Genomic DNA, 23,764 nt, shown 5'->3' on the forward strand with positions numbered 1-23,764 from the left:
AAAATACATTCTAATTTCCCACCCCTTTTTTGTGGTCAACCATCATCTCAAATCCACTTGACTGCCAGACATTTCTTGTGTGTGTAGGGCTAGTAGCTTGTAGTTCTAAAGTCTGTTGCCTATTGTATAAAAGTACAAAATAGGTTAATGCAGTATACATTGTATATTAGTAGGTTTCCTAACATTAATTTCTGAATTGAATCAAGGGTCTATTAATCCAATGAGGTTGTGAATACCTTTTGAATAAGTCATTTTATTAAAAAGGATACATGTAGTGTTTCACAATACACATGCTACAATATTCATAAAAATGGCTAAATCATATTGACAACAGATAACATCCCAACAGAATCCAAGAGCAAAGTTGGTGGTATTAAATAGATAATATTTATTGAGGGCCATCTACTGAGAAGCAGACACAGAGAGACAGGAACAATGGGCTGTGGTCTGTACAGGAAAGGGAATGTGGACGGTTACAGGCTTTTAATCCAGTCCAGGTTTGGTCCTTTAGGGTCACAAGGGTGGCTGGGGACATTGTCCATCTTGCCATTGTTTCGCACAGGGACTGGGGAGAGAGGAAAACGGTTTTGTTTATGCCACCAACTGTCTAGGGCCTGACTTAATGATTTGCTCATAATGGTTTAATGGCTTACCTGGGTAGTTGTATGGCACAGCTGCATTCATCATGCCTGAGTACTTCGTTAAGGGACTCACTAATGGAACAGTAACGGCTGGGAAGAAATACATGAAATATCAATGATATGTTACACCAAGTGAACACACAACTCAATTCAGGGAGGACTGAAGGGCATTATTTTATGTGTATCATGTAATGTCAGAATCCATTAGGTGTAACTACAGTTGAATTTAGCATATTGTAAGATATGAGCATTACAACCTGTGATGGATACTTTGAGAGATGTACTGACCGAGAAGTCCAATTGCGCAGGCGGCCAATACCACTGGCTCCTTATTCCACGCATTCTTCAGGAAGGCTCCAAATCCTGGCAGGAGAAGCAAACAGACATTTAAGTTACAGCGGGACAAATGCACACTGTGTTATGCATGATCTATGATCCAGTGATTGATGAATGTATTAAGGATATAGCTAGATACAAATAGCTAGCTGGGCTTATATGACTTGAAACTACATGTCATATTCCCATTAGTTTGAGTCTATACAGTATTGTAAACATGACAGCATTGGGCAGATAAATACTGAAGATGAAGCTAGAAGATCAACCCTATCCAACTGCTCTGTTTACACCAGGGTAAGCAGGACACAACGTTTTGGATCGTTCAGATAGAAATACGTTATGTACAACAAACATGCCTCTCTGACATGTAGAATAAGAATCCCATCAGCTGTAATTAATGGGATTTCTATCTGCAAAGTTCGACAACTAAACGTGGCCCAGGTTTACACTCAGCTCAGTCAGAAGAGAGCAGTGGACTGTGGGATGCAAGCGATTCAGATTGGAGATATTTAATGATCAAACTACTACATTTTGATTTGAGCTTTGACCTAAAAAGGTTAGGTAAAGAATGAAGTGGAGACGCGACATGCAGCTAAAACAAATCGGCTGGCACTATGTTAGTCCAAGGTCACATTATTCGATTGGCATGGTAAATTAAAATATACATACAAAATTAGAGTTGAATACAATATTTACTTACAATTAATCATACACTAGCATTATCAGGACACCAGTGTTTGCTTGACAGAGGAATCAAGCATAAAACGAGAGAGCTAGCTAGCTTGCTAATAGCAAAGTTCACCCACCTGCCATGTTGCTCTTTGTAGTTTTGCCGGGCTGGGAAATATGGGAGCTGTAGTCTACATAATGTCGTATAATTATTGCGCCAGTTGCAACAACACAAAAAGGTTGTTTGACAGCGTGAAATTTGCGGAGCTGCATTGAGCGCTGCAGTCAATGGATCGGGTAAACATGTGTTTAACGTGTCATTCAGACCATCCAAATGCAGTAGTTAGTCGTAAATTTTCAAAAATGCTGCGCATATTAAATGCTTTTCAGTAACGTCGTTAGCAAGTTAGGCTAACATTAGCTAGTCGAATGTGTTGTCATCTCGGTTTAATCGTTTTCAAGAAAAGCTCACGTTAACGAGTTGTGATTTCGTTAACCAAATCAAACTTAAGTAACCTAAATGTAGTTTTATTTGGGGTTGAGGAAGGTGTAGCTTTTTAGCTAACGCTGTCTGCAATAAAATAGTTATTATGGTAACTAGCTATAACATGCCTAAAGATTAGCCCCACATAGGACGAGGCGTCCTTTAGTGTAGAATATGCTGTCAGGTGAGTCAAGGAATTAACCCTACCTGTTTGTCAAATGAAGTGTAGATTCGTGACACCGTCTAGGACGTGATTTATGAGGGGGTGAACGATCTTATTCCTCCTTCCACCCCTCCCTCAGATGATGGAGGATTTCTCCGGCCTGGCCCTGCCGCCTCTCTTTGGGGGCCACATCCTGGAAGCAGAGCTGGAGCCAGGTGGGGTGGAACTGGGCCCAGGGGAGGTAAGTAAGAGTTCTGAGTCTGACTATTATGATTCCAGTGGCTCGTTTTTGACCGTTTTTATCATTAGGTAGAGCTTGGCCCTGGGGTCAGCGAGTTGCTAGAGGGCAAAGGTCAAGGATCCGGAGCAAGGCCAGAGCAGCAGCAGGAGGAGAGGAGAGAATTGGAGAAGAGGAAGTACCTGGCTTTGATCAAGAGGTGTAAGGAGATCGAACAGGTGAGTGACTGTGGGGAATCATTTGTGTGTGTGATTGTACGACCCTGCCAAGTGTGGATTTTTATTGCGACTTTACTATCGTATCTTCAGGTAGTGCTCTATTTAAGAACCAAGTTATATGGATGAGCATCTGTGAACATATAGTTTGATGTTGGTAATGACAGTGCAAACATGTAGCATAAAGAAATGCATGGTAATGAATCCTTCCTAGGGTTGCAACATTTTCAATACATATTCTGGTTTTCCAGAAATCCTGGTCGGAGGTTTCTGGTTTTCCTGCTTATTCCCTCCTGATTCCGGATCCTCCAACCAGGATTTTGGGCAAACCAGGGCATTTATTGACCAGGGCATTAATTTTGCAACCCTAATCCTTTCACCATTTTCTCTGCAGGTGAATGAGAAGATCCTTGGTCGCCTTCACCAGGTACAAAGACTAACACGTCGCATGAAGAAAGAGAGAAGGTAAAAAAGGACTGAAAGCTCTTTCTGTCCTTTCATTGGTCCATGTCTTTTTTTAGTCTATGGTCTATTGGCCTCTCCATTGTAAATACAGGCTAGTTCAACTACAACAGCAACTGAACTTTCCTACTGTAGGTTCCTAATGAAGACCCTCGACGCCCATGGAGATGACTATAGAAATGCACAGCTCACCATATCGCTTGAGGTGAGAATGAGATATTCAAAAGGTTAAAAAGTGTTTCTTTAATAATAAACCAGCAGAGTTCCATGATATACAGTTATAGTATATTGAAATGTAACAACGATTCATTATTCAATCTTTCACCATTAACTTTGATGGTGATGCAGAAGATGTCAACTGGGAAGGTTTTCTGTTGGAATGAAACTGGAGAACTCTTCTGAAACTGAGTTTTCCCCCAACATACTATGTCTTTATACTCAAAGCAACACTGTTGTTGTTTCAGGAAGAGTCTGGTGCCCATTTAGACATCGGCCCTGGAGCAGAAGATGATAGGCTAAATGACCTTCCTAGCCACTCCCCCTCTGTCCCTTTCCAATCCACAGTGGGATCCAAGAAGAAGAGGCATCGAGTTCCAAAACAGGAGAAAGACCCACAGGTGTGTGAGACGCACTCATAAACCTTGAGTGTGAAATTAACGTGCACACCCAAACTAAATGAATGAACAAAGACTGTAATGGTGAAATGTTTGTGCGACTATGTGCAGAGGAAGGTGACGGCTTCTCCTTTACACTGACAGTGCATTGCGTATTCTATTCTGTGCATATGGAACAGAAACACTGCAGCGTTCTCCAATCTGGCAGACGACAGATCTGTCAGCCTGTTTCCCTACTATGGTTCTGTTGTTAACACCATCTTCACTCCTCTCCACAGACTGAAGCAGACATCTCCATGTTGGCAGAGACGCAGTTCAGTGACTTTCCCAGCCCAACCGCATTGTCTCACTGACCAGGGGAATGGCCGGCTGCTAGTGGGAGGACAAATGAGGCAGCATTCTGTTGCTTGGACTCCCACTTCCCCAGACGTGATGTCACTGAAACGCATACAGCCAGGGCTCTTTGGGATGTTCTGAAAGTTGTATTGAGCTTGAGTCCTGAAATGATGGAATAGGATGAAGCTACACCTGATCTAAGGTTCTACTATGCAGATGCTGTCTACAGAACCTTGCAGATAGAAATGAAAAACATAGTGGATAAGATTATAATTTATGCACAACTATGGTCTATGGAAATGGCTGAAGGTCTTGACCATGGCAGTCCACCCATTCTGCTCGAGTAGAGAATGCATGGTCCGGTCCTTGCGGAAGTTACATTGACAGTACATGTATTGATGTGAATTTTTTCATCAGGATTCTCTGAACATGTTTTATGATTGTTTGTCGACGTGATGCTTACTAAATGTTCCGTATAAAATGTTTATTCAGAACTTCAGGATTCAGTTTTTTATATATTTTACCATTGACCCATCCATAATCTGATAAACCAATCACAGGAAAGTATACCTGCGGAAGTTGTCCAACGACGGTGGATAATTTGGTCCTATCATAGCTTGGAGGTAGGGTTTCGGGCGGAATCCACATATTGTGGGTGGGATTTAGCTACCGTCCATCTTTAGTGTACTGTACAGCCAGATTGACGAAAAGAAAACAAAATTTGGAAGTAAAGAAGACTGGGGAAATAGTTTTAGTTCTAATTGAAAGAGACAAACGAAAAGCCCAAACCCTAGGTAAATGTCTAAAACAAATGTGAATTTAGCTGGTTGACACAGTTTCCCTAATTTTCATAAATTACCAGCTAGCTAGCATTGTGATTGCAGTAGCTAGCTACATTTGCTAGCATTATAACAATTACCAACATAACGTCAAATGTGCCCAAAATATAATCGCAATATATACACTTCATGCATAATAATGCATCGAATAGCAATTGCATTGGAATGAGTTGTCGGAACCTGCCAAGCAGCATGTGAATTGGCTACGTTAGCTAGCTGGCTAATGTTGCTGACATTTCCAGCGAGACATCTATTGAACTGTTTTACGATTGAGGAAAATAGTGATGTACGCTAAAATTATAAGCATGTTAATTCTTTGCTAAACCGAGGTACATTTCGCTGCAAGTGTTTGTATTGTCTGTAGCTACTTGATGCTAGGAAGCTAGCTAGGGACTTGGATGCAGTGCAATCAATGTTCATTGTGTCTGTTTGCATTATGTTTTTAGCTAACGTTAATGTTATCTTCTATCAATGAAAGACGGTATGAGGACATTGTCGTAGTGAAGCCATGGCTGATAAGAGAAAACTCCAAGGTAACTGTAGCATAGAGCGATGATGGACGTAATGGACTGGACACTGACCTCTCACACTCTTTCGATTATCAGTTATTTAAATTATTTGATTAATCTTTGAGATGCAATGTAATATGTTAGTCCAGTAAAATAGATTGCCATATTTTCATAATGACCTCTTTCTTTCCTCTCCCCAGGTGAAATTGACAGATGTTTGAAAAAGGTCGCTGAAGGCGTAGAACAGTTTGAAGACATTTGGCAGAAGGTGAGGACTCCTTAACACTATGCATTGCATATTCACTGTGCATGAAACAATGATTTGTCTCCTATCAAACAAGCTGATCTTTGTCACTTTGTTTCACAGCTTCACAATGCAGCCAATGCCAACCAAAAGGAAAAATATGAGGCAGACCTTAAAAAAGAGATTAAAAAGCTACAGGTAAGACTAATTGCTTACTAATAGTAAGCAATATATGAAGCTGTCTTAATATCCCATGTTGTCTGCTCACACTGATAAAGCTATGGGTCTTTACTTAAGTTCTAATTGTTGTTTTCTTGTCATCTCTCCTGCAGCGATTGAGGGATCAGATAAAAACATGGGTGGCATCAAATGAGATCAAAGACAAAAGGCAGCTAGTGGAGAATCGCAAGGTCATAGAGACGGTAATACTCTCCAAAATAGCTTCTTTGTTTAACACTGATAGGAGAAAAGAGCGGATAGGTCTCCACCATATTGTGTTTACCTTTCAACTAGGGCCAGGACGATACCAGTATTGCGATACTCGTTAGTACCGGGGCAAGGAATCGAAACACGAAACAGATGTAAAAAAAAATATATATATATTTATCATTATGTTGTCCAGAGGGACATTGATTTATTTTCCAAGCTATAGCACACAATGTTTTACATACAGCAGGGTTTTAAAGGACCATAGCCATAAGACTGCTAAATGGTTCTATGGGCTATCTGCATTAACCCTATCTTAAATCCCAATTCTATTTGGCACATGCTTTGTAAACAATTGGTGTAGACTAACAGTACAGAGAGAAAGTATAGAAAAATAATAACATGAGGAATAAATACACAATAGGTAACAATAAATTGCCTATATACATGGGGTACCAGTACTGAATATGTGTAGGGGTACGAGCTAATTGAGGTAGATGTGTACAACCGTATACACTGAACAAAAATATGAACTCAACATGTAAAGTGTTGGTCCCATGTGTCATGAGCTGAAATAAAAGATCCCAGAAATGTTCGATACGCACATAAAGCTTATTTCTTTCAAATTTTGAGCAGAAATTTGTTTATATCCCTGTTAGTGAGCTTTTCTCCTTTGCCAAGATAATCCATCCACCTGACAGGTGTGGCATATCAAGAAACAAATTAAGCAGCATGATGATTACACACTTGCACCTTGTGCTGGGTTCAATAAAAGGCAACACAATGCCACAGATGTCAAGTTTTGTGGGAGCGTGCAATTGGCATGCTGACTGCAGGAATGTCCACCAGTGCTGTTGCCAGAGAATTTAGTGTTAATTTCTCTACCATAAACTGCCTCCGAAGTTGTTTTAGAGAATTTGGATGGGTGTTGAGGAGTATTTCTGTCACTAATGAAGCCCTTTTATGGGGAAAAACCTATTTTGATTGGCTGGTCCTGGCTCCCCAGTGGGTGGGCCTGACTGTCAAATAGGTGGGCCTGGCTGCCAAATGGGTGTGCCAATGCCCACCCATCCACGGCTGCACCACTGCCCAGTCATGTGAAATCCGTAGATTAGGCCGATACCCTCCCAGGTCCACCCATGTCTGCACCACTGCCCAGTCATGTGAAATCCATAGATTAGGTCCTAATGAATTTATTTATTATTATTTATTTCCTTATATGAACTGTAGCTCAGTAAAATATTTGAAATTGTTGAATAACTAGGCAACAGGATATATAATAAACAGTAACAGCAGCGTATGTGTTGAGTCAAAAGATTTAGTGCAAAATGGATCAATGCAGATAGTCCGGGTAGCTATTGGTTAACTATTATTATCTTGCACTGACTATGCACACTCACAAGACTATATATACTCACTATACACTGAGTGTACAAAACATTAGGAACACCTTCCTAATATTGAGTTGTACCCCCTTTTGCCCTCAACAGCCTAAATTTGTCAGGCATGGACTCTACAAGGTGTCAAGGGTTTCACAGGGATGCTGGCCAATGTTGGCTCCAATGCTTCCCACAGTTGTCAAGTTGGCTGGATGTCCTTCGGGTGGGGGACCGTCCTTGATACACACAGGAAACCTTTTAGAGTGAAAAACACAGCAGCGTTACAGTTCTTGACACACTCAAACCGGTGCGTCTGGCACTTACTACCATACCCTGTTCAAAGGCACTTAAAGCTTTTGTCTTGCCCATTGTCCCTCTGAATGGTACACATACACAATCTTTCTCAAGGCTTAAAAGTCTGTCTCCTTCCCTTCATCGACACTGATTTCAAGGGGATTTAACAGGTGACATCAATAAGGGATCATAGCATTCACCTGGTCTGTCATGAAAAGAGCAGGTGTTCCTAATGTTTTGTACACTCAGTGTTTATACACATATACTACACTAACACTCACACAGCCCACACACATTCACATACACTACATACGCACGCATACCAACACAACACACTTTCACACTCATCATTTTCTGCTGCTATTCTGTTTCTTATTCTTACTATTATCTATTCTGATGCCTAGTCACGTTGCCTTTTCTGTACACATCTATCTCAAATACCTTGTGCTGTACCCCTGCACATTGATCTGGTACTCCCTGTATATACACTATATATACAAAAGTATGTGGAACCCATTCAAATAAATGGATTCAGCTATTTCAGCCACACCAGCTGCTGACAGGTGTATAAAATAGAGCACACAGCCATGCAATCTCCATAGACAAACATTGTCAGTATAATGGCCATTACTGAAGAGCTCAGTGACATTCCAACAAGTCAGTTCGTCACATTTCTGACCTGCTAGAGCTGCCCCGGACAACTGTAAGTGCCGTTATTGTGAAGTGGAAACATCTAGGAGCAACAACGGCTCAGCCGTGAAGTGGTAGGCCACACAAGCTCACAGAACGGGACCGCCAAATGCTAAAGTGCGTAGCTCATAAAAATCATCTGTCATTGGTTGCAACACTCACTATCGAGTTCCAAACTTCCTCTGGAAGCAACATCAGCACAATAACTGTTCGTCTGGAGCTTCTTGAAATGGTTTTCCATGGCCGAGCAGCCACACACAAGCCTAAGATCACTATGTGCAATGCTAAGCGTCGGCTGGAGTGGTGTAAAGCTTGCCGTCATTGGACTCTGGAGCAGTGGAAACACGTTCTCTGGAGTGATGAATCACGTTTCACCATTTGGCAGTCTGACAGACTAATCTGGGTTTGGCAGATGGCAGGAGAATGCTACCTGCCCCAATGCATAGTGCCAACTGTAAAGTTTGATGGTGGAGGAATATTGGTTTGAGGCTGTTTTTATGGTTTGGGCTAGGCCCCTTTGTTCCAGTAAATTTAAATCTTAACGCTACAGCATACATTCTAGACGATTCTGTGCTTCCAACGTTGTGGCAACAGTTTGGGGAAGGCCCTTTCCTGTTTCAGCAAGATAATGCCACAGTGCACAAAGTAACGTCCGTACAGAAATGGTTTGTCGAGATCGGTGTGGAAGAACTTGACTGGCCTGCACAGCCCTAACCTCATCCCCATCAACCACCTTTGGGATGAATTGGAACGCCGACTGCGATCCAGGCCTAATCGCCCAACGTCAGTGCCAGACTTCGCTAATGCTCTTGTGGCTGAATGGAAGCAAGTCCCCGCAGCAATGTTCCAACACTAGTGGAAAGCCTTTCCAGAAGAGTAGAGGCTGTTATAGCAGCAAAGGGGGGACCAACTCTATATTAATTGCCATGGTTTTGGAATGAGATGTTCAATGAGTAGGTGTCCACATACTTTTGGACATGTACTGTAGCTTCATTCTTGTGTATTTTATTCCTCCTGTGTTACTATTTTTATTATTATTTTTCAACTCTGCATCATTGAGAAGGGCTCGTAAGCAAGCATTTTACAAAAAGTCTACACCTGTTGTATTCAACGCATGTGACAAATAAAATGTTATTTTACCAAAGAGTTTGGTCTGCTTAGTTTTTAAAAAATTTTGCCATGGAAAAATTGTGCGATATTGGTATCATCACAGCCCTACTTTCAACTCATCTCAGTGCTCATGGAGAGGGTATGCGATCCTGTCTGACATAACATCTGACATTCTCTCCTTAGCAAATGGAGCGGTTTAAGGTGGTAGAGCGGGAGACAAAGACGAAGGCCTACTCTAAAGAAGGCCTGGGGCTCGCCCTGAAAGTGGACCCAGCTCAGAGGGAGAAAGAAGAGACTGGAAACTGGCTAACGGTAACAGCCTCTGAGCCGTTGGTATTTTGACTCATGCATAGTGGTAGTGTCTCCTGAACGATGGGTCGGGGTGGATGGTTCACACTGGCTCTGCCTTATTTTCATGGTGGTGATCTGTTCTTCTTTTCCCCCACTCTCTCTTTTTCTCCCCCAGAATACGATAGACACTCTAAATATGCAGGTGGACCAGTTTGAGAGTGAGGTGGAATCCCTCTTCATTCAAACCAGGAAGAAGAAAGGAGAGAAAGAGGTCAGTCTCCTTCCATCTCATTCCCTATACATTAACTATTGCTGTGTATGTAGTCTAATTAAGCAATCAGGCTCGGGGTGTGGTATATGGCCAATATACCATGGCTAAGGGCTGTTCTTACCCATGACGCAACACGGAGTGCCTGGATACAGCCCTTAGCCGTGGTATACTAGCCATATACCACAAACCCCCGAGGTACCTTATTGCTATTATAAACTGGTTACCAATGTAATTAGAGCAGTAAAAATACATGTTTTGTCATACCTGTGGTATAAGGTCTGATATACCACAGCTGTCAGCCCATCAGTATTCAGGGCTCAAACCACCCAGTTTATAATAATGAATCCGATATTGGGTTGGATGATGTTGCTCCTAGACTCTGATCTAAGGTCAGTCTTGCAGTCCCCCTAAAAGGATTTGGGGAAGGCAAGTTGATCTGACATCTGTGCCTAAGAATGACTTCCACCTGCATTACAAAAGTCACCCGAACAGTTTATAACCACGTGTGCCTGTTTCTCTGGCTGTCTCGTAGAAGCAGGATCGCATTGAGGAGCTAAAGAGGTTTATAGAAAGGCATAGGTACCACATTCGCATGCTGGAGACCATCCTGCGCATGCTAGACAACGACTCGGTGCAGGTGGACTCCATCCAGAAGATCAAGGACGACGTGGAGTACTACATGGAGTCGTCACAGGACCCAGACTTTGAGGAGAACGAGTTCATTTACGACGACCTGGATCTGGAGGACATCCGTGAGTCGCCCATGGACAGCCAGGAGCTCGATGACGAGTCCTGGGATGATCATGATGATGATGCTCATGCTATCAGCTGTGGGTCTGGATGAATGGTCCCTCATGAACGTCTGTTGGGTCTGGGTGGATGGATGGATGTTCTCTAATCAACATCTGTTAGCTGGGTTGACTGTCGGTTTAGAAGAGCTTGATCTGTGGTGTTTCTGTGGCTCTGGATGTTGATGATTGTTAAAAAATATTTATATATTAGATTTCCCCTGAAAATCTTATCATTGAAATAAACCAGTAGCCTTTTCTCCCTGATTTATGCCCTTCACTCTTTCTATCCCTATTTCTCTCCCTCTCTAGCTGCAGCGCTGGTGGCCACCTCTCCGACGGGCATGGGGAACATAGAGGATGAGATGTTCCTCCACTCGAGCAGCACTCCCACCTCCACCACCTCCTCTTCCCCCATCCCTCCATCCCCGGCCACCTGCACTGCTGTAAGCACATCTGCCTTCACTGATTGGTCGTTTGTATAGAAACTCCAATCACTTGATCAGTGTCATAAAGTACATTGATACTTACACATGCACTGTTTGTGCCTGCATGTGTTCTGCAGGAGAACTCTGAGGACGATAAGAAGAGAGGGCGGTCGACAGACAGTGACGTTAGTCAGGTGAGACCGAGCTTCTACAATATCTGTTTATAGCTCAATAGAGAAGTGGATTTCTTCAGAAATGTAGTTTCTCTGTTTCCCTGTTCTGTTTGTACTAAACTGATGCTGTGTCATTTTCAGTCTCCTGCGAAGAACGGCACTTCCTCCTTGTTGTCCTTTTCCTCGTCCGCCAATTCCGGGTCCTCTTCTTCCTCCTCTCTTGTATCCATGGCCGCCGTTGTCGGAGGCAACCCTGGGGTTCCCACAAGCAACAGTCTAATAGGAAGCTTCAGCAGCGCCGTGCAACAACATCAGCTTCAATCTCCACAGCAACCAGTCCTGCAGCCACTGCTACAACCACAACAACCCCAAACAAAACCTTGCACCCCCAGCCCACCCAGCCACCCCCTCCTCTCCACCGCCCCCTCTCTCCCCACACCCACTACACCCATCTCAGCCTCCCCAAACTCCCTGCCCCAGGTCTCGTCTGGTCATATCCTCAACTCCAGCCTAGGCCTTGGGTTGGGCCTGGGTAAAGTTGGAATGACGGGGACAAGCAGTGCCAACTCAATGTCTGGTCTGGGCCTGACTGGGATGTCTGCCTCTCTGAACACCATGGCAGGCCTGCTCTCTGGGTCCACCCATGCCCCTTACGCCCAGGCAGCCGCGTTGGGAGGCCTGGGTCTGAGTACCACCACCCAGTCCAGTGTCTCAGTGGAGAGCTCCTCCATCCCCACCTCTTGCTCCAGTGGAGTGACCACCAACGGGGCTGGGACAGGCCTGGGCCTACTGGGTTCCAGCCCAGCACACGGCTCCCTGACTGGGGGGATCCTGGGCCTGGTGCCTGGGCAGAGTGTGATCCTTGGGCCCCCTCTGATCCCTCTCAGCCCGGTCGGTGCTGCCCCTGGGGGGGCCGTGGGGATGATGGGAGGAAACGGTGGAAGCATGGGGCCAATCGGAGGAGTAGTTGGGTCGAACGCAGCCCCTGCCAGACCGCCCAGTGGACTGAAGCAGAACGGAAGCACAAGTATGTTCACTGTGGCTGTCTGGGTTTGGCTGTTTCTTTATGGACCTTTTCTGGATTTGGGATTGACCATTAGTAGTAATGTTTCTGCCGTCTTTCCCATGGCCCAGGTTACAGTGCTGTGGTGGCAGAGAGCACAGCAGAGTCCGCCTTCAGCACACCCAGCCAATCACAGAGCAGCCAGCCTTCCTCGCTGACCTCCTCAGCCAGTCAGTCGTAAGTGATGTCAAATTCATCCAAGACCACAATCTGTTCATTTTTTAAGATGATAAAAATGTCCTTATGTCTTCTCTCTCCCTCAGTATGGACAACGGTCCCAGCCTCATCAGCTCCATCACCTTGCCCCCCAGCTCTCCGTCCCCCTCGTTTTCGGACAGTATCCCTGGTGGTGGGAGTCTCCTCAACGGACCCCACTCCTACACACAGGCCTCTGAGGGCCTCAAGGTGAGGGGAGACAGAGGGGAAGGACAGACAGACAGGGGTGTGAGACTAAGAGATGAGCACTTTGTCCTGATGTTCTTAAATGGCCTCCTCTCCTACCACTGTTTCCCTTCGACTCTGAGAGGTTTTATACAGTTCAACAGATGGATGGAGACAGTTGGCCATTTAACAGTATGAGAACAGTGTTTGGTGAACACTAGAACCTCCACGGCAGCCATTTTGACCCAATTGGGGTTGTCTATAATACGAATACAACTTGGAAACAAACAAACTCACAAAAATACTGATAGTTTGGAAATTAACACAATTTTCAAAACTTTCTCAGCATAAGAAAAATAAATTCACAAAATGTGCTGTAGATCACACAACTCCCACACCATTCACACCAAATTGTCAGCTATTCAGGAGATTTCCAATGATGAAGCATCTCCTAAATGACTTTGTTTCTGTTATTTCTTAGTTAATTAACATGTATAATAGCATTGCAATAAGGTTAGAATAACCTGTAGAGACTGCCCTCTGTCCCCAGCTTCCTACAGACCTCCGTCAGATACTGATGGAGACCAGAATGTCAGCGCAGGCCCCAGAGCCGCCAGGGGCCATGGCTACAGCCACTAACACACGAAAGAGAAAGCAGTGTCAGGTAGAGACCCACACACATGGAAATATACACATTCATACTCAACTTACACACACTCTCACTCCTAAACACATCCACAAAGCCACTAACACAGGAAACAGAAAGATGACACAGATTTAAATACACACAATCTCTAACTCTGACACAGACACTCTTACACACCAAAAATATAGAAGAAGTTTGAGGTAGTCAGATATCAGTGCTAGAAGAAAAAAAATCACAGGGAAATGGACATTACCAAGTGGCTGGATTAGTTCCTCCACCACACACCAAGAACATACAAGATATATGTTTGAAGAGCCTGTATTTGTAAAGAGTGTGTATAGTGTTGAATTAGTAAGGACTCCATGGGATCTTGAATTGGCAGGTTTATTTGGTCATTGTTGGTGCAGTCACTGTGGCTGGCCGTGGGGGTTCTAGCTGCAGGTAGGAGTGTGTTGCTTCACACCATACAGGGAATGGATGGTGGACTGGTACCAAGCTTCTACTAGTATCTCATGGTGGAAGAACTGTTGAATGGTGTATTGGTTTTCATAAATTCACAGTTTTTATATTTTCCCCTTGCTCTTCCAAACTCTCCCTCACCCCACTCTCTCTCTCTGTTCCATCCATCTCTCCTTTTCCCTCCCTCCCTCCTCTTCCCTCCCTCCCTCCTCTCTCTCTCTCAGGCCCCGGAGCCTCTGAGTTCTCTGAAGGCGATGGCTGAGAGAGCAGCATTAGGATCAGGTCTGGATGGAGAGATCCCCAACCTGCACCTCACAGACAGAGGTCAGAATCAACTCAATTAACAAGTTTCAAATCCCATCTTTAAGGCATTACACAAATAAACATTCATGCAATTTGACAAAGCACATGCCAGTTGCAGGTGACATCATTTCTAATTGTCTGTCTGTGTTGATATCCCCACCAGCCGTAACTCAACCAATCCCCTCCGGTCTCTCCTCAGACATCTTCTCTGGTTCGTCGGCTGCCCCCGGCACGCCCGCGGCCCCCCAGCCCTCCCTGTCGGAGGTGAGCATCCCCCCTTCCCTGGGGGTGTGTCCCCTGGGTCCCACTCCGCTCTCCAAGGACCAGGTGTACCAGCAGACCATGCAGGAGTCTGCTTGGACACACATGCCGCACCCCTCAGACTCCGAGAGGATCAGGTAACAGAACGCCGTCCGCCGGACTACTGGGGTGTAGACACTGGGCTTTCTCTGAGGAGATATTAACATGCACGTCGTGCTACTCTCTCCTGTAGGCAATACCTGATGAGGAACCCATGCCCCACCCTGCCATTCCATCATCAGATGCCCCCCCACCACTCAGACTCTATAGAGTTCTACCAGAGACTGTCCACAGAGACTCTCTTCTTCATCTTCTACTACCTGGAGGTAACACACACACCATCCCCCATCTGTCCACTCTTGCTTTGCCACTGTGGGGTACAATTGCTCACTCTCCTTTCTGTGTTTCTCGTTTACTCTCTCTCAGGGCACTAAAGCTCAGTACCTGTCAGCCAAGGCTCTGAAGAAGCAGTCGTGGAGGTTCCACACCAAGTACATGATGTGGTTCCAGAGGCACGAAGAACCCAAGACTATCACTGATGAGTTTGAACAGGTACAGTAGAACCTTGGTACCTCCTGTGCTGTTAGTGTTGGAGGCACCATGGGTCTGTATAGAACAATGAGCCAATGATGAGCCAACATAAAGAGTGGGTGATTAATACTGTCCTCCTCCCTCAGGGCACTTACATCTACTTTGACTATGAGAAGTGGGGTCAGAGGAAGAAGGAGGGGTTCACCTTTGAGTACAGGTACCTGGAAGACCGAGACCTGCAGTGACAGAGGGGCGGAGAAACGTGCTGCTGTTGACATTCCGAGACTGAACTAACTCCATGCTGTGGATAGAGATTGATGTGTAGTAGAACCCTGCTCCTAAAATGGAGGATGTTGTCTGTATAGGCTGCGTCTAATGGCACCCTACTCCCCACATAGTGTACTACTCCGGCCCAAAGCCCTAGTAGTGCACTACAGTACGTGGGGAATAGAACCCCCTACCTATAACTGGCCCTGGTCAGAAGTAGTGTACTAGGGGGGAGTAGGGAGTCGTTACAGATCTGTGCCTGTCTGAGCACTCAGTTTGTGGCATTACATTAGGAAGCTCCATGCATGTTCCCCATGTTTTTCTTTCTGTTTCAACAACAACAAACTGTACTGCCCCCAACTGGAGTATAGAAGCCTTGGACTAAACAACAAGCAAACATACATTGGATTTGGTTACATGTGAAAAAAGCCCATCTTGCTTGAATTGACTGTAATTAGTGGTTTAGAATGGAGACATACAGTTGTCTAGCTAGCCAGCAGACAGAGCTCCTTTTAAGATGTTATGATGCCTGTTGATTAAGGTCACTATTAGGGATAGTGAGTGATTATCAATAGTTTTATTGATGTTGTCTTGGTCGATAAAACGCTGATTGAGAATGACCACATGGCCTCTTCCTTTTGATGGGGATAGAGAGGCATTATTGGACATTGGATTAAATTGCTATGCAATTGAACTGGTCTCTGCCTCCCTCTCTCTTTACAAATAAAATCTTTTAAAGTTTAACTGTGAAAGGAAACGCATCGTCATTGGGGCATTATGTTTGTGAGATTAGCTAATAAAGGATTTGTACCTGAAAGAAGTAGAGTTGTGTTGACATGAACTCTGCCTGATAATGTTCCTGGTTTCTATACCATGAAGCACCAGCCACTACTGCCCTTCAAAGTATAACTACTAGTGGAAGGATGAGAACAGTAGAAATAGGATAATTCCCTTTGAGTCAGTGTATTTACTCAAAAGGGTGTCAACAGTTCTCAGCCTTGCATGTAGTCATCTGTTCAACACAATTTTATCCTGTGTTATTTTAAATCGCTTCCAAAAGACCCTTATTGAAACAAAACCTCATGATTCCGCTTTTCGGGGCTCTGTTCAATCCGTATCTCAAAAGTTCAGCGCTAGAGTCTAATAAAAATGTTCCCGCGTTGGCAGACTGCATTCACGATAAAATGCTGCACATGTCGCATCAATCGGAATTACTTTTACGTCTTTATTGCAACACTTCAACGGTAGATTGAATAGAGCTTCATTCACTGATTGCAACACTGCATTCAACTTACAAATTGTTTACTGAAATACTGTTTTCATAGAATATGAAGCATGCATCAACCATTCAACCTAGAATGTTCTGAAAAAGCTGTTGGTGAATTTAACTTGGTTAGATAGTTTAATCATACACAATTGATTCATCCATCATGAGCGGTCTCCAGTGATTTTGTTAATTTAGAGGTTGTCCCTGAGAACATACACATTTCAGTTCTTTCCTGAAAGAGAAGAGATTTTTGGAAAAGGAATCGAGAGAAGTTGAGTTTTGCCTTTAATAAATTATATTTTGGGGCTTTTGAGAAAGGGAAGGCTGAAATGTGAATTTCAAGAAAATAAACTATTTACAGAATTTTATCAAATGAAGTTGTCACGTTTCTGCATCAAAGATGTCATGTGGAGGTAAAAACAGGATTGTAAAATTTCAATAAAACACTTCTGAAATTGTGACGACTATGAATGTCATGTGTAACAATTATTTTGTATTAGAAGATCCATAAACCTATTTCATAAATAGCAAATTCCTAAAAACACTATTCTATGTTGCTCAAAGCAACAGGGTAGGCCGTCATTGTAAATAATAATTTGTTCTTAATTGACTTGCCTAGTTAGGCTAAAAAATTTAACGCAATCCAATGCTAGTGCATTCAGACCCCTCCCCTTCGCCACATTGTTACATTACAGCCTTACTCCAAAATGGATTAAATACTAATTCTCATCACAACACAATATCTCATGACAAAGAAAAACTGTTTGAAATCTATATTAGTACCAGTCAAAAGTTGACACCTCTTTCAAGGGTTTTTCTTTATTTTTACTATTTTCAACATTGTATAACAATAGTGAACACATCAAAACTATGAAATAACACAGAATCATGTAACCAAAAAAAGCATTAAACAATCAAAACATATTTTATATTCTTCAAAGTAGCCAAGAGTGTCAAAGTTGTCAAGGCAAAGGGTGGCTACTTTGAAGAATATCAAATCTAAAATATACTTTGATTTGTTAAACACTTTTTTTGGTTACTACATGATTCCATGTGTTAATTAATAGTTTTGATGTCTTCACTATTATTCTACAATGTAGAAAATAAAAACCCTTGAATGATTTTGTCCAAACTTGACTGGTACGCTGTGTGCGTACACAGACACATATTTGCAAACATTTCTAAAAACCCATTTCTGCTTTGTCATTATGGGGTAGAATGTAGATTGTTTTCCCCCTCAATTTAATCTATTTTAGAACAAGTAACGTAACAAAATGTGGAAAAAGTCAAGGAGTCTAAATACTTTCCAAAAGCACTTTTCAGTAATGAGACCAGGAAGTATTAGTTTCATTTTATTAAAATGGAACAAAATGGAGTCAAAATGTAAGAAAAAAAGCCCAACATGCTCTAAAACAAATATACAATCTAAATAATATATTTTTCTTCACTGTCATGGTCAATCTTCTCCCCATGGTTATGCAATGACGCCTGATCAATCAGTCAGTGTGAATGCATTTCACTCCATCTGCATTCATTTTGCAATACAAGTTGGTATGTCTGTATATCAGTCTCTCCTGTGTGTAAGTACACTGCTCAAAAAAATAAAAGGGAACACTTAAACAACACAATGTAACTCCAAGTCAATCACACTTCTGTGAAATCAAACTGTCCACTTAGGAAGCAACACTGATTGACAATAAATTTCACATGCTGTTGTGCAAATGGAATAGACAAAAGGTGGAAATTATAGGCAATAAGCAAGACACCCCCAAAAAAGGAATGGTTCTGCAGGTGGTGACCACACACCACTTCTCAGTTCCTATGCTTCCTGGCTGATGTTTTGGTCACTTTTGAATGCTGGCGGTGCTTTCACTCTAGTGGTAGCATGAGACGGAGTCTACAACCCACACAAGTGGCTCAGGTAGTGCAGCTCATCCAAGATGGCACATCAATGCGAGCTGTGGCAAAAATGTTTGCTGTGTCTGTCAGCGTAGTGTCCAGAGCATGGAGGCGCAACACCGTGCAGGACGTTTGGCATTTGCCAGAGAACACCAAGATTGGCAAATTCGCCACTGGCGCCCTGTGCTCTTCACAGATGAAAGCAGGTTCACACTGAGCACATGAGCACATGTGACAGACGTGACAGAGTCTGGAGACGCCGTGGAGAACGTTCTGCTGCCTGCAACATCCTCCAGCATGACCGGTTTGGCGGTGGGTCAGTCATGGTGTGGGGTGGCATTTCTTTGTGGGGTCGCACAGCCCTCCATGTGCTCGCCAGAGGTAGCCTGACTGCCATTAGGTACCGAGATGAGATCCTCAGACCCCTTGTGAGACCATATGATGACATGCACATTTGTGGCCTGCTGGAGGTCATTTTGCAGGGCTCTGGCAGTGCACCTCCTTGCACAAAGGCGGAGGTAGCGGTCCTGCTGCTGGGTTGTTGCCCTCCTACGGCCTCCTCCACGTCTCCTGATGTACTGGCCTGTCTCCTGGTAGCGCTTCCATGCTCTGGACACTACGCTGACAGACACAGCAAACATTTTTGCCACAGCTCGCATTGATGTGCCATCCTGGATGAACTGCACTACCTGAGCCACTTGTGTGGGTTGTAGACTCCGTCTCATGCTACCACTAGAGTGAAAGCACCGCCAGCATTCAAAAGTGACCAAACATCAGCCAGGAAGCATAGGAACTGAGAAGTGGTGTGTGGTCACCACCTGCAGAACCATTCCTCTTTTGGGGGTGTCTTACTAATTGCCTATAATTTCCACCTTTTGTCTATTCCATTTGCACAACAGCATGTGAAATGTATTGTCAATCAGTGTTGCTTCCTAAGTGGACAGTTTGATTTCACAGAAGTGTGATTGACTTGGAGTTACATTGTGTTGTTTAAGTGTTCCCTTTATTTTTTTGAGCAGTGTATATGTGTGGATGTGTACTCCTCACTTTCCCTCTCCCTCCTTCTTGACCTTGAGGAACTCTGCCATGTTGGAGAAGTATTTCTGGTTGGCCTCAGCCACCTTCTTCTCTGCTGCATGCGGGTTCACGATCTCCAGTCCCTGAGGAACACAGAGTTCAGTTCAAGTACAATTCCACCACAAACAGAAACGAGGAGTCCACCCCTGCTGGTAAATGCTAACGTTACTGGTGACGAAGTGCTTCGTTTGTTGAAATTATAAAATCAAATACATGTAGCTTTTTTTCCCCATGTGAAAACAAAACCAATTAGGCCTACCTGTAGTGGAGTGAAGGCTACGCTGGAACTTGTTCCTGAGGAGTTGTCTCTGACCGAGGACCTCCCGCCGACTGTGGACCTGCCGCCGACTGTGGACCTACTGCTGACTGTGGACCTGCCGCCGACTGTGGACCTGCCGCCGTACGTCATGTTCTGCTTCTGCAGCTTCCTCTGTAGGGACTTGGATATCCTGGCCTTGGTGGCCTCGTTGACCTGAGCCTGTCTGACGCGTCCGCTGCCCGACTTCCCCAGCTGGCCCAGACTGAAACCCAGGTCCTCCTGGTACGCATCATCCTCAATCTGAGAGAGACAGAGGGTGGTTGGTTAAAAAGACCAATACATATTTATTATAATTACACAGAGTAAATATAAAGTAACAGCTGTCCTGAAACACAGATTAGCTGTTCTGACCTCTGCGAAGGTCATCCTGTTGGCGTGTTTCCTGATCTCTGTCAGACCCAGACGCTCCTTCATCTTACGATACCTGGACAAGGACAGACAAAAGAGGAGACCATCAATACTGTTTAACAATGCACTTTGAAAAACATTACAACTCTGGACCAGTTATCTACACATCCCTACAGTAAATACCTCCGCCCTCCTCTCTTCTTCCTCTGTCCGTCCAACGGTGCTGGCAGGGGTTTGACAGTCTTCACCGGTGGAGGCTCCTGCCATTTATCAAACTTCTTCTCGATCTCCTCTTTCAGGTCATAGCCCACCTGCACAGAGAGAATAAGACCAGAGTTAATATGTAACAGACGTTTATATACCCCTTCTTTCTTCCCTCTTCCAGTCCTCACCTTGCCGTCTGCACTCTCGTGGAAGCTGTCCACTCGGGATGCCAGAGTGCACTTAGCTGAAACCAGACGTGCTGCCTTTCTCCTCAGGTCCTACAACACAGGGATAACTCTTGTTAGCTTAGGTAAAGCCACAGTCAAACAAAGCTCTTGGGAACTCAGTGCCAAGTGTGGTGCACTGACCGGGGGTAGAGTCTGGACCACATCACAGTGGTAGATGTAGCCGGTGTGTGGGAGCACAGCGGTGCTGCTGAACCCTGACAGGGTCCTCTTCTGGGTTCCCAGTAGCATCAGGTTACAGGCTGGCATCTTAGACAGGTTGGTCAGGCCCCCAGCAATACCTACCACCACAGGGAGGAAGACGACCTTATGATTGTGAGAATCCTGTAAATTATATAAAAAACAATATCCTTATAATCACTGACCCATGATCTTGGCTGCGGTCGAGGCGCCAACGATGACTGACAGATTAGGAGCGATGAACGACATCCTGGACTCCACATATTCATAGATCCTGTGTTTTGATTGGTTCAGCTCTAGCGCCATGTCACAGGCCTCCTCCAACCTCTTCAGCTCATCCTCACCCAGCATCGTCCTGGAAACAAGTCATGTTGATATTACAACATCATTGAGATGGAAAGGTATTCTGCAACCAAATGGATGTTACAGTTCCCTTTTGTGTAGATAATGTAAAGTCTATTGATCATATTTCTATCTGAACATTCTGTAAATGTCTGCTCCACCAAATAAGTTCACGGTCCCATTGGTGGACCTCTCCAACTGAATCAACCCAGGTGTCCCACGTGTCCCTGCTCTTACCCCTGTGTGGTGGAGGCTGTGACGCTGACCACCATGATGGTGGCGTTGGTCAGGATCTGCTGCAAATTCTCGTTGTTCTTACACTTGTCCAGGTTGTTCCCCAGCTCCTACACACACGGTGTTCAGCCCAACAGCAGGGACATGAATAGTAGACAAGAGTTTAAACAATGTAGACACATTTTGATGTGGAAGAGAATTCTCCTCTAACATCAGCTCACCTTGACAGTGCGGACGTAGTCCAGAGAGTTGGGCACCAGGGACTCCAGCTCAGGGAACCTCTTAGAATACTTGTCACGTACAAACTTGTGAATGATGTCTGACAAAGACAAACAAAGACACCGTTAGACATAAAGCAATGTAAGCAAATTACAGCAGCATATTGACACACAATCACTTATGGACATAGTGGACTCACTCAGCTCGTTCTCAATTTCTACTGTGAGGTTATTGGCAGCAACGATCAGCTTGTATTCTGGGTCTGCCTCCACCGGCCCGGAGACTGAAGAGAAAGGGAAGAGAGTCAGTAAAACCACAGGATGGAGGATCAGAAACCATTGAAGTAGAATCAGTATCCATTGTATTCAGAGTAGAACAAACCACAGAACAAGACATCCAAACATAGAACTGCTGTGTCTTCAATAGGGCGCCAGGTAGCCTAGCGGTTAGAGCATTGGCAAAGTAACTGACCCAGTAAAACAACCCTATCCGGTGTATGTGACAACAAAAACATAAACAGTCAACAATCACCTTCAGAGTTCTTGCGCTGCTTCTCGACATAGATTGCAATGTTGTCCATGATCTCTGAGAACTGTAAACAAACAAGTTGTGGGTTTTCAAAACAAACCTTGGAAATAGCTTATATATTCTAGAACAGGGTTTCCCATTGCTGGGTGCACGTTCTGGTTTTCACCCTAGCACTACACGGCTGATTAAATCATCAAAGCTTGCCGAGTTGGTTATTTGAATCAGCCATGTAGTGTTAGGGCAAAACTAAAACATGCACCCACGGGGGGCTCCAGGACCCAGTTTGGGAAACCCTGTTCTAGTATATTGACTGCAAGCAGCTCCACACACTGCCCTGACCTGTTTGCTGTTGCGTAGTTTAGCGATGGATGAGACACTCTCAGCTCCGCTGTAGTCCACCTCCATCTCCTCTGGGATGTCCTCCAAACCTCCCTCTGCCTGTCCCTCCCCATCACTCTCCCCCTCTTCCCCCGGGTACAGCCCATCCTCCCCCTCATCCCCCGCCTCCTCCAGATCAGCCAGGAGCTCATCGGCCAGAGACATCTGCAGGAAAGGAACAACAATGTGGGACAAGGCTATGTGACATGGGGATGGATATGAAGTCAATTCCTAGCTAGCCCACAGCTGAGCGCGTGTGCACACACACGAGTGTAAATGACCTAGAGTAAAAATGTGTGCAAAGGCTAAATGTGAGAATCTAGAATCTTTACCATAAAAACAATTGGTTATGGTTATTTGATTAATTTATAGCTAGCTAACGTTAGCTGTGGGGCAGCGGTCTAAGGCACTGCATCTCAGTGCTAGAGGCGTCATTACAGACCCCGGTTCGATTCCAGGCTGTATCACAACCGGCCGTGATTGGGAGTCCCATAAGGTGGCGCACAATTGGCTCAGCGTCGTCCGGGTTAGGCCGTCATTGTAAATAATAATTTGTTCTTAACTGACTTGCCTAGTTAAATAAAGGTTCAATCAAAAACAGTTTTAAAGCTGGCTTAGCTGGATAACCGTGGCTATTACAGCAGTTAGCTAGCTAAGTCTAGCTAGTTAAATAACAGGGAAACGTTCGCAAGTTAGCTGAAATTATACGGCACAAACTTATGAGAACTTACCTTCGGAGTTCGAAACTCCTACCGTCAAAAGAAACACTACAAATCCAACAACTTTCGAAATGCGTTCGACGTTAAAAATGTTTGCTTGCGCTATCAACGTCGCCTATATAGCGAGTCGCAGACGAAAGGCATCACCATAAATAATCCAATGGGTGGTCAGAGGTTTGTAAAATTGAGCCTTGAGCAAGGCTTTATGGGAATTGCTGTTTTTATCCGTAGTATAGGCCAGTATCAGACCTGGAT

General features: G+C 44.3%; 4 protein-coding genes across 10 annotated transcripts; 2 read left to right on the forward strand and 2 right to left on the reverse strand.

Moving 5' to 3' along the window:
• Nucleotides 1-221: 221 nt before the first annotated feature.
• Nucleotides 222-1,934, reverse strand: LOC129837966 (NADH dehydrogenase [ubiquinone] 1 alpha subcomplex subunit 3-like). The gene is made up of 4 exons (XM_055904568.1): nucleotides 1,784-1,934; nucleotides 930-1,004; nucleotides 654-731; nucleotides 222-565 (listed from the first exon to the last, which is right to left on the reverse strand). The coding sequence occupies exons 1-4, from the start codon at nucleotides 1,917-1,919 to the stop codon at nucleotides 474-476; spliced, it is 381 nt and encodes a 126-aa protein (XP_055760543.1). The 5' UTR covers nucleotides 1,920-1,934; the 3' UTR covers nucleotides 222-473.
• On the forward strand, nucleotides 1,854-4,652 carry LOC129837965 (TCF3 fusion partner homolog). 2 transcript variants are annotated; one of them, XM_055904566.1, is made up of 7 exons: nucleotides 1,854-1,943; nucleotides 2,433-2,534; nucleotides 2,603-2,749; nucleotides 3,141-3,211; nucleotides 3,344-3,413; nucleotides 3,673-3,825; nucleotides 4,101-4,652. In XM_055904566.1, the coding sequence occupies exons 1-7, from the start codon at nucleotides 1,935-1,937 to the stop codon at nucleotides 4,173-4,175; spliced, it is 627 nt and encodes a 208-aa protein (XP_055760541.1). In that variant the 5' UTR covers nucleotides 1,854-1,934; the 3' UTR covers nucleotides 4,176-4,652. The 2 variants fall into 2 exon arrangements, with proteins under 2 accessions (XP_055760541.1, XP_055760542.1); XM_055904567.1 differs by lacking the exon at nucleotides 1,854-1,943 and adding an exon at nucleotides 1,951-2,314.
• Nucleotides 4,653-4,758: 106 nt separating this feature from the next.
• On the forward strand, nucleotides 4,759-16,294 carry LOC129837962 (CCR4-NOT transcription complex subunit 3-like). 6 transcript variants are annotated; one of them, XM_055904559.1, is made up of 19 exons: nucleotides 4,759-4,952; nucleotides 5,444-5,530; nucleotides 5,707-5,774; nucleotides 5,874-5,948; nucleotides 6,083-6,172; nucleotides 9,833-9,961; nucleotides 10,116-10,211; nucleotides 10,744-11,041; nucleotides 11,312-11,445; nucleotides 11,565-11,621; nucleotides 11,742-12,627; nucleotides 12,735-12,840; nucleotides 12,927-13,068; nucleotides 13,595-13,708; nucleotides 14,374-14,473; nucleotides 14,652-14,850; nucleotides 14,946-15,078; nucleotides 15,179-15,304; nucleotides 15,430-16,294. In XM_055904559.1, exons 2-19 carry the CDS (start codon nucleotides 5,506-5,508, stop codon nucleotides 15,526-15,528), a joined length of 2,877 nt encoding a protein of 958 aa, XP_055760534.1. In that variant the 5' UTR covers nucleotides 4,759-4,952; nucleotides 5,444-5,505; the 3' UTR covers nucleotides 15,529-16,294. The 6 variants fall into 6 exon arrangements, with proteins under 6 accessions (XP_055760534.1, XP_055760537.1, XP_055760536.1 ...); XM_055904562.1 differs by having other exon boundaries at nucleotides 10,744-10,963; XM_055904561.1 differs by having other exon boundaries at nucleotides 10,750-11,041.
• A 1,862-nt stretch (nucleotides 16,295-18,156) lies between these two features.
• LOC129837963 (U4/U6 small nuclear ribonucleoprotein Prp31) lies at nucleotides 18,157-23,635 on the reverse strand. The gene is made up of 13 exons (XM_055904565.1): nucleotides 23,522-23,635; nucleotides 22,752-22,955; nucleotides 22,416-22,476; nucleotides 22,084-22,167; nucleotides 21,887-21,984; nucleotides 21,669-21,775; nucleotides 21,275-21,444; nucleotides 21,033-21,190; nucleotides 20,853-20,942; nucleotides 20,644-20,771; nucleotides 20,464-20,536; nucleotides 20,053-20,352; nucleotides 18,157-19,876 (listed from the first exon to the last, which is right to left on the reverse strand). The coding sequence occupies exons 2-13, from the start codon at nucleotides 22,953-22,955 to the stop codon at nucleotides 19,760-19,762; spliced, it is 1,590 nt and encodes a 529-aa protein (XP_055760540.1). The 5' UTR covers nucleotides 23,522-23,635; the 3' UTR covers nucleotides 18,157-19,759.
• Between the last annotated feature and the right edge of the window lie 129 nt (nucleotides 23,636-23,764).

The sequence above is a fragment of the Salvelinus fontinalis genome, chromosome 38 (genome assembly GCF_029448725.1).
Source record: "Salvelinus fontinalis isolate EN_2023a chromosome 38, ASM2944872v1, whole genome shotgun sequence".
NCBI classification, from domain to species: domain Eukaryota; kingdom Metazoa; phylum Chordata; class Actinopteri; order Salmoniformes; family Salmonidae; genus Salvelinus; species Salvelinus fontinalis.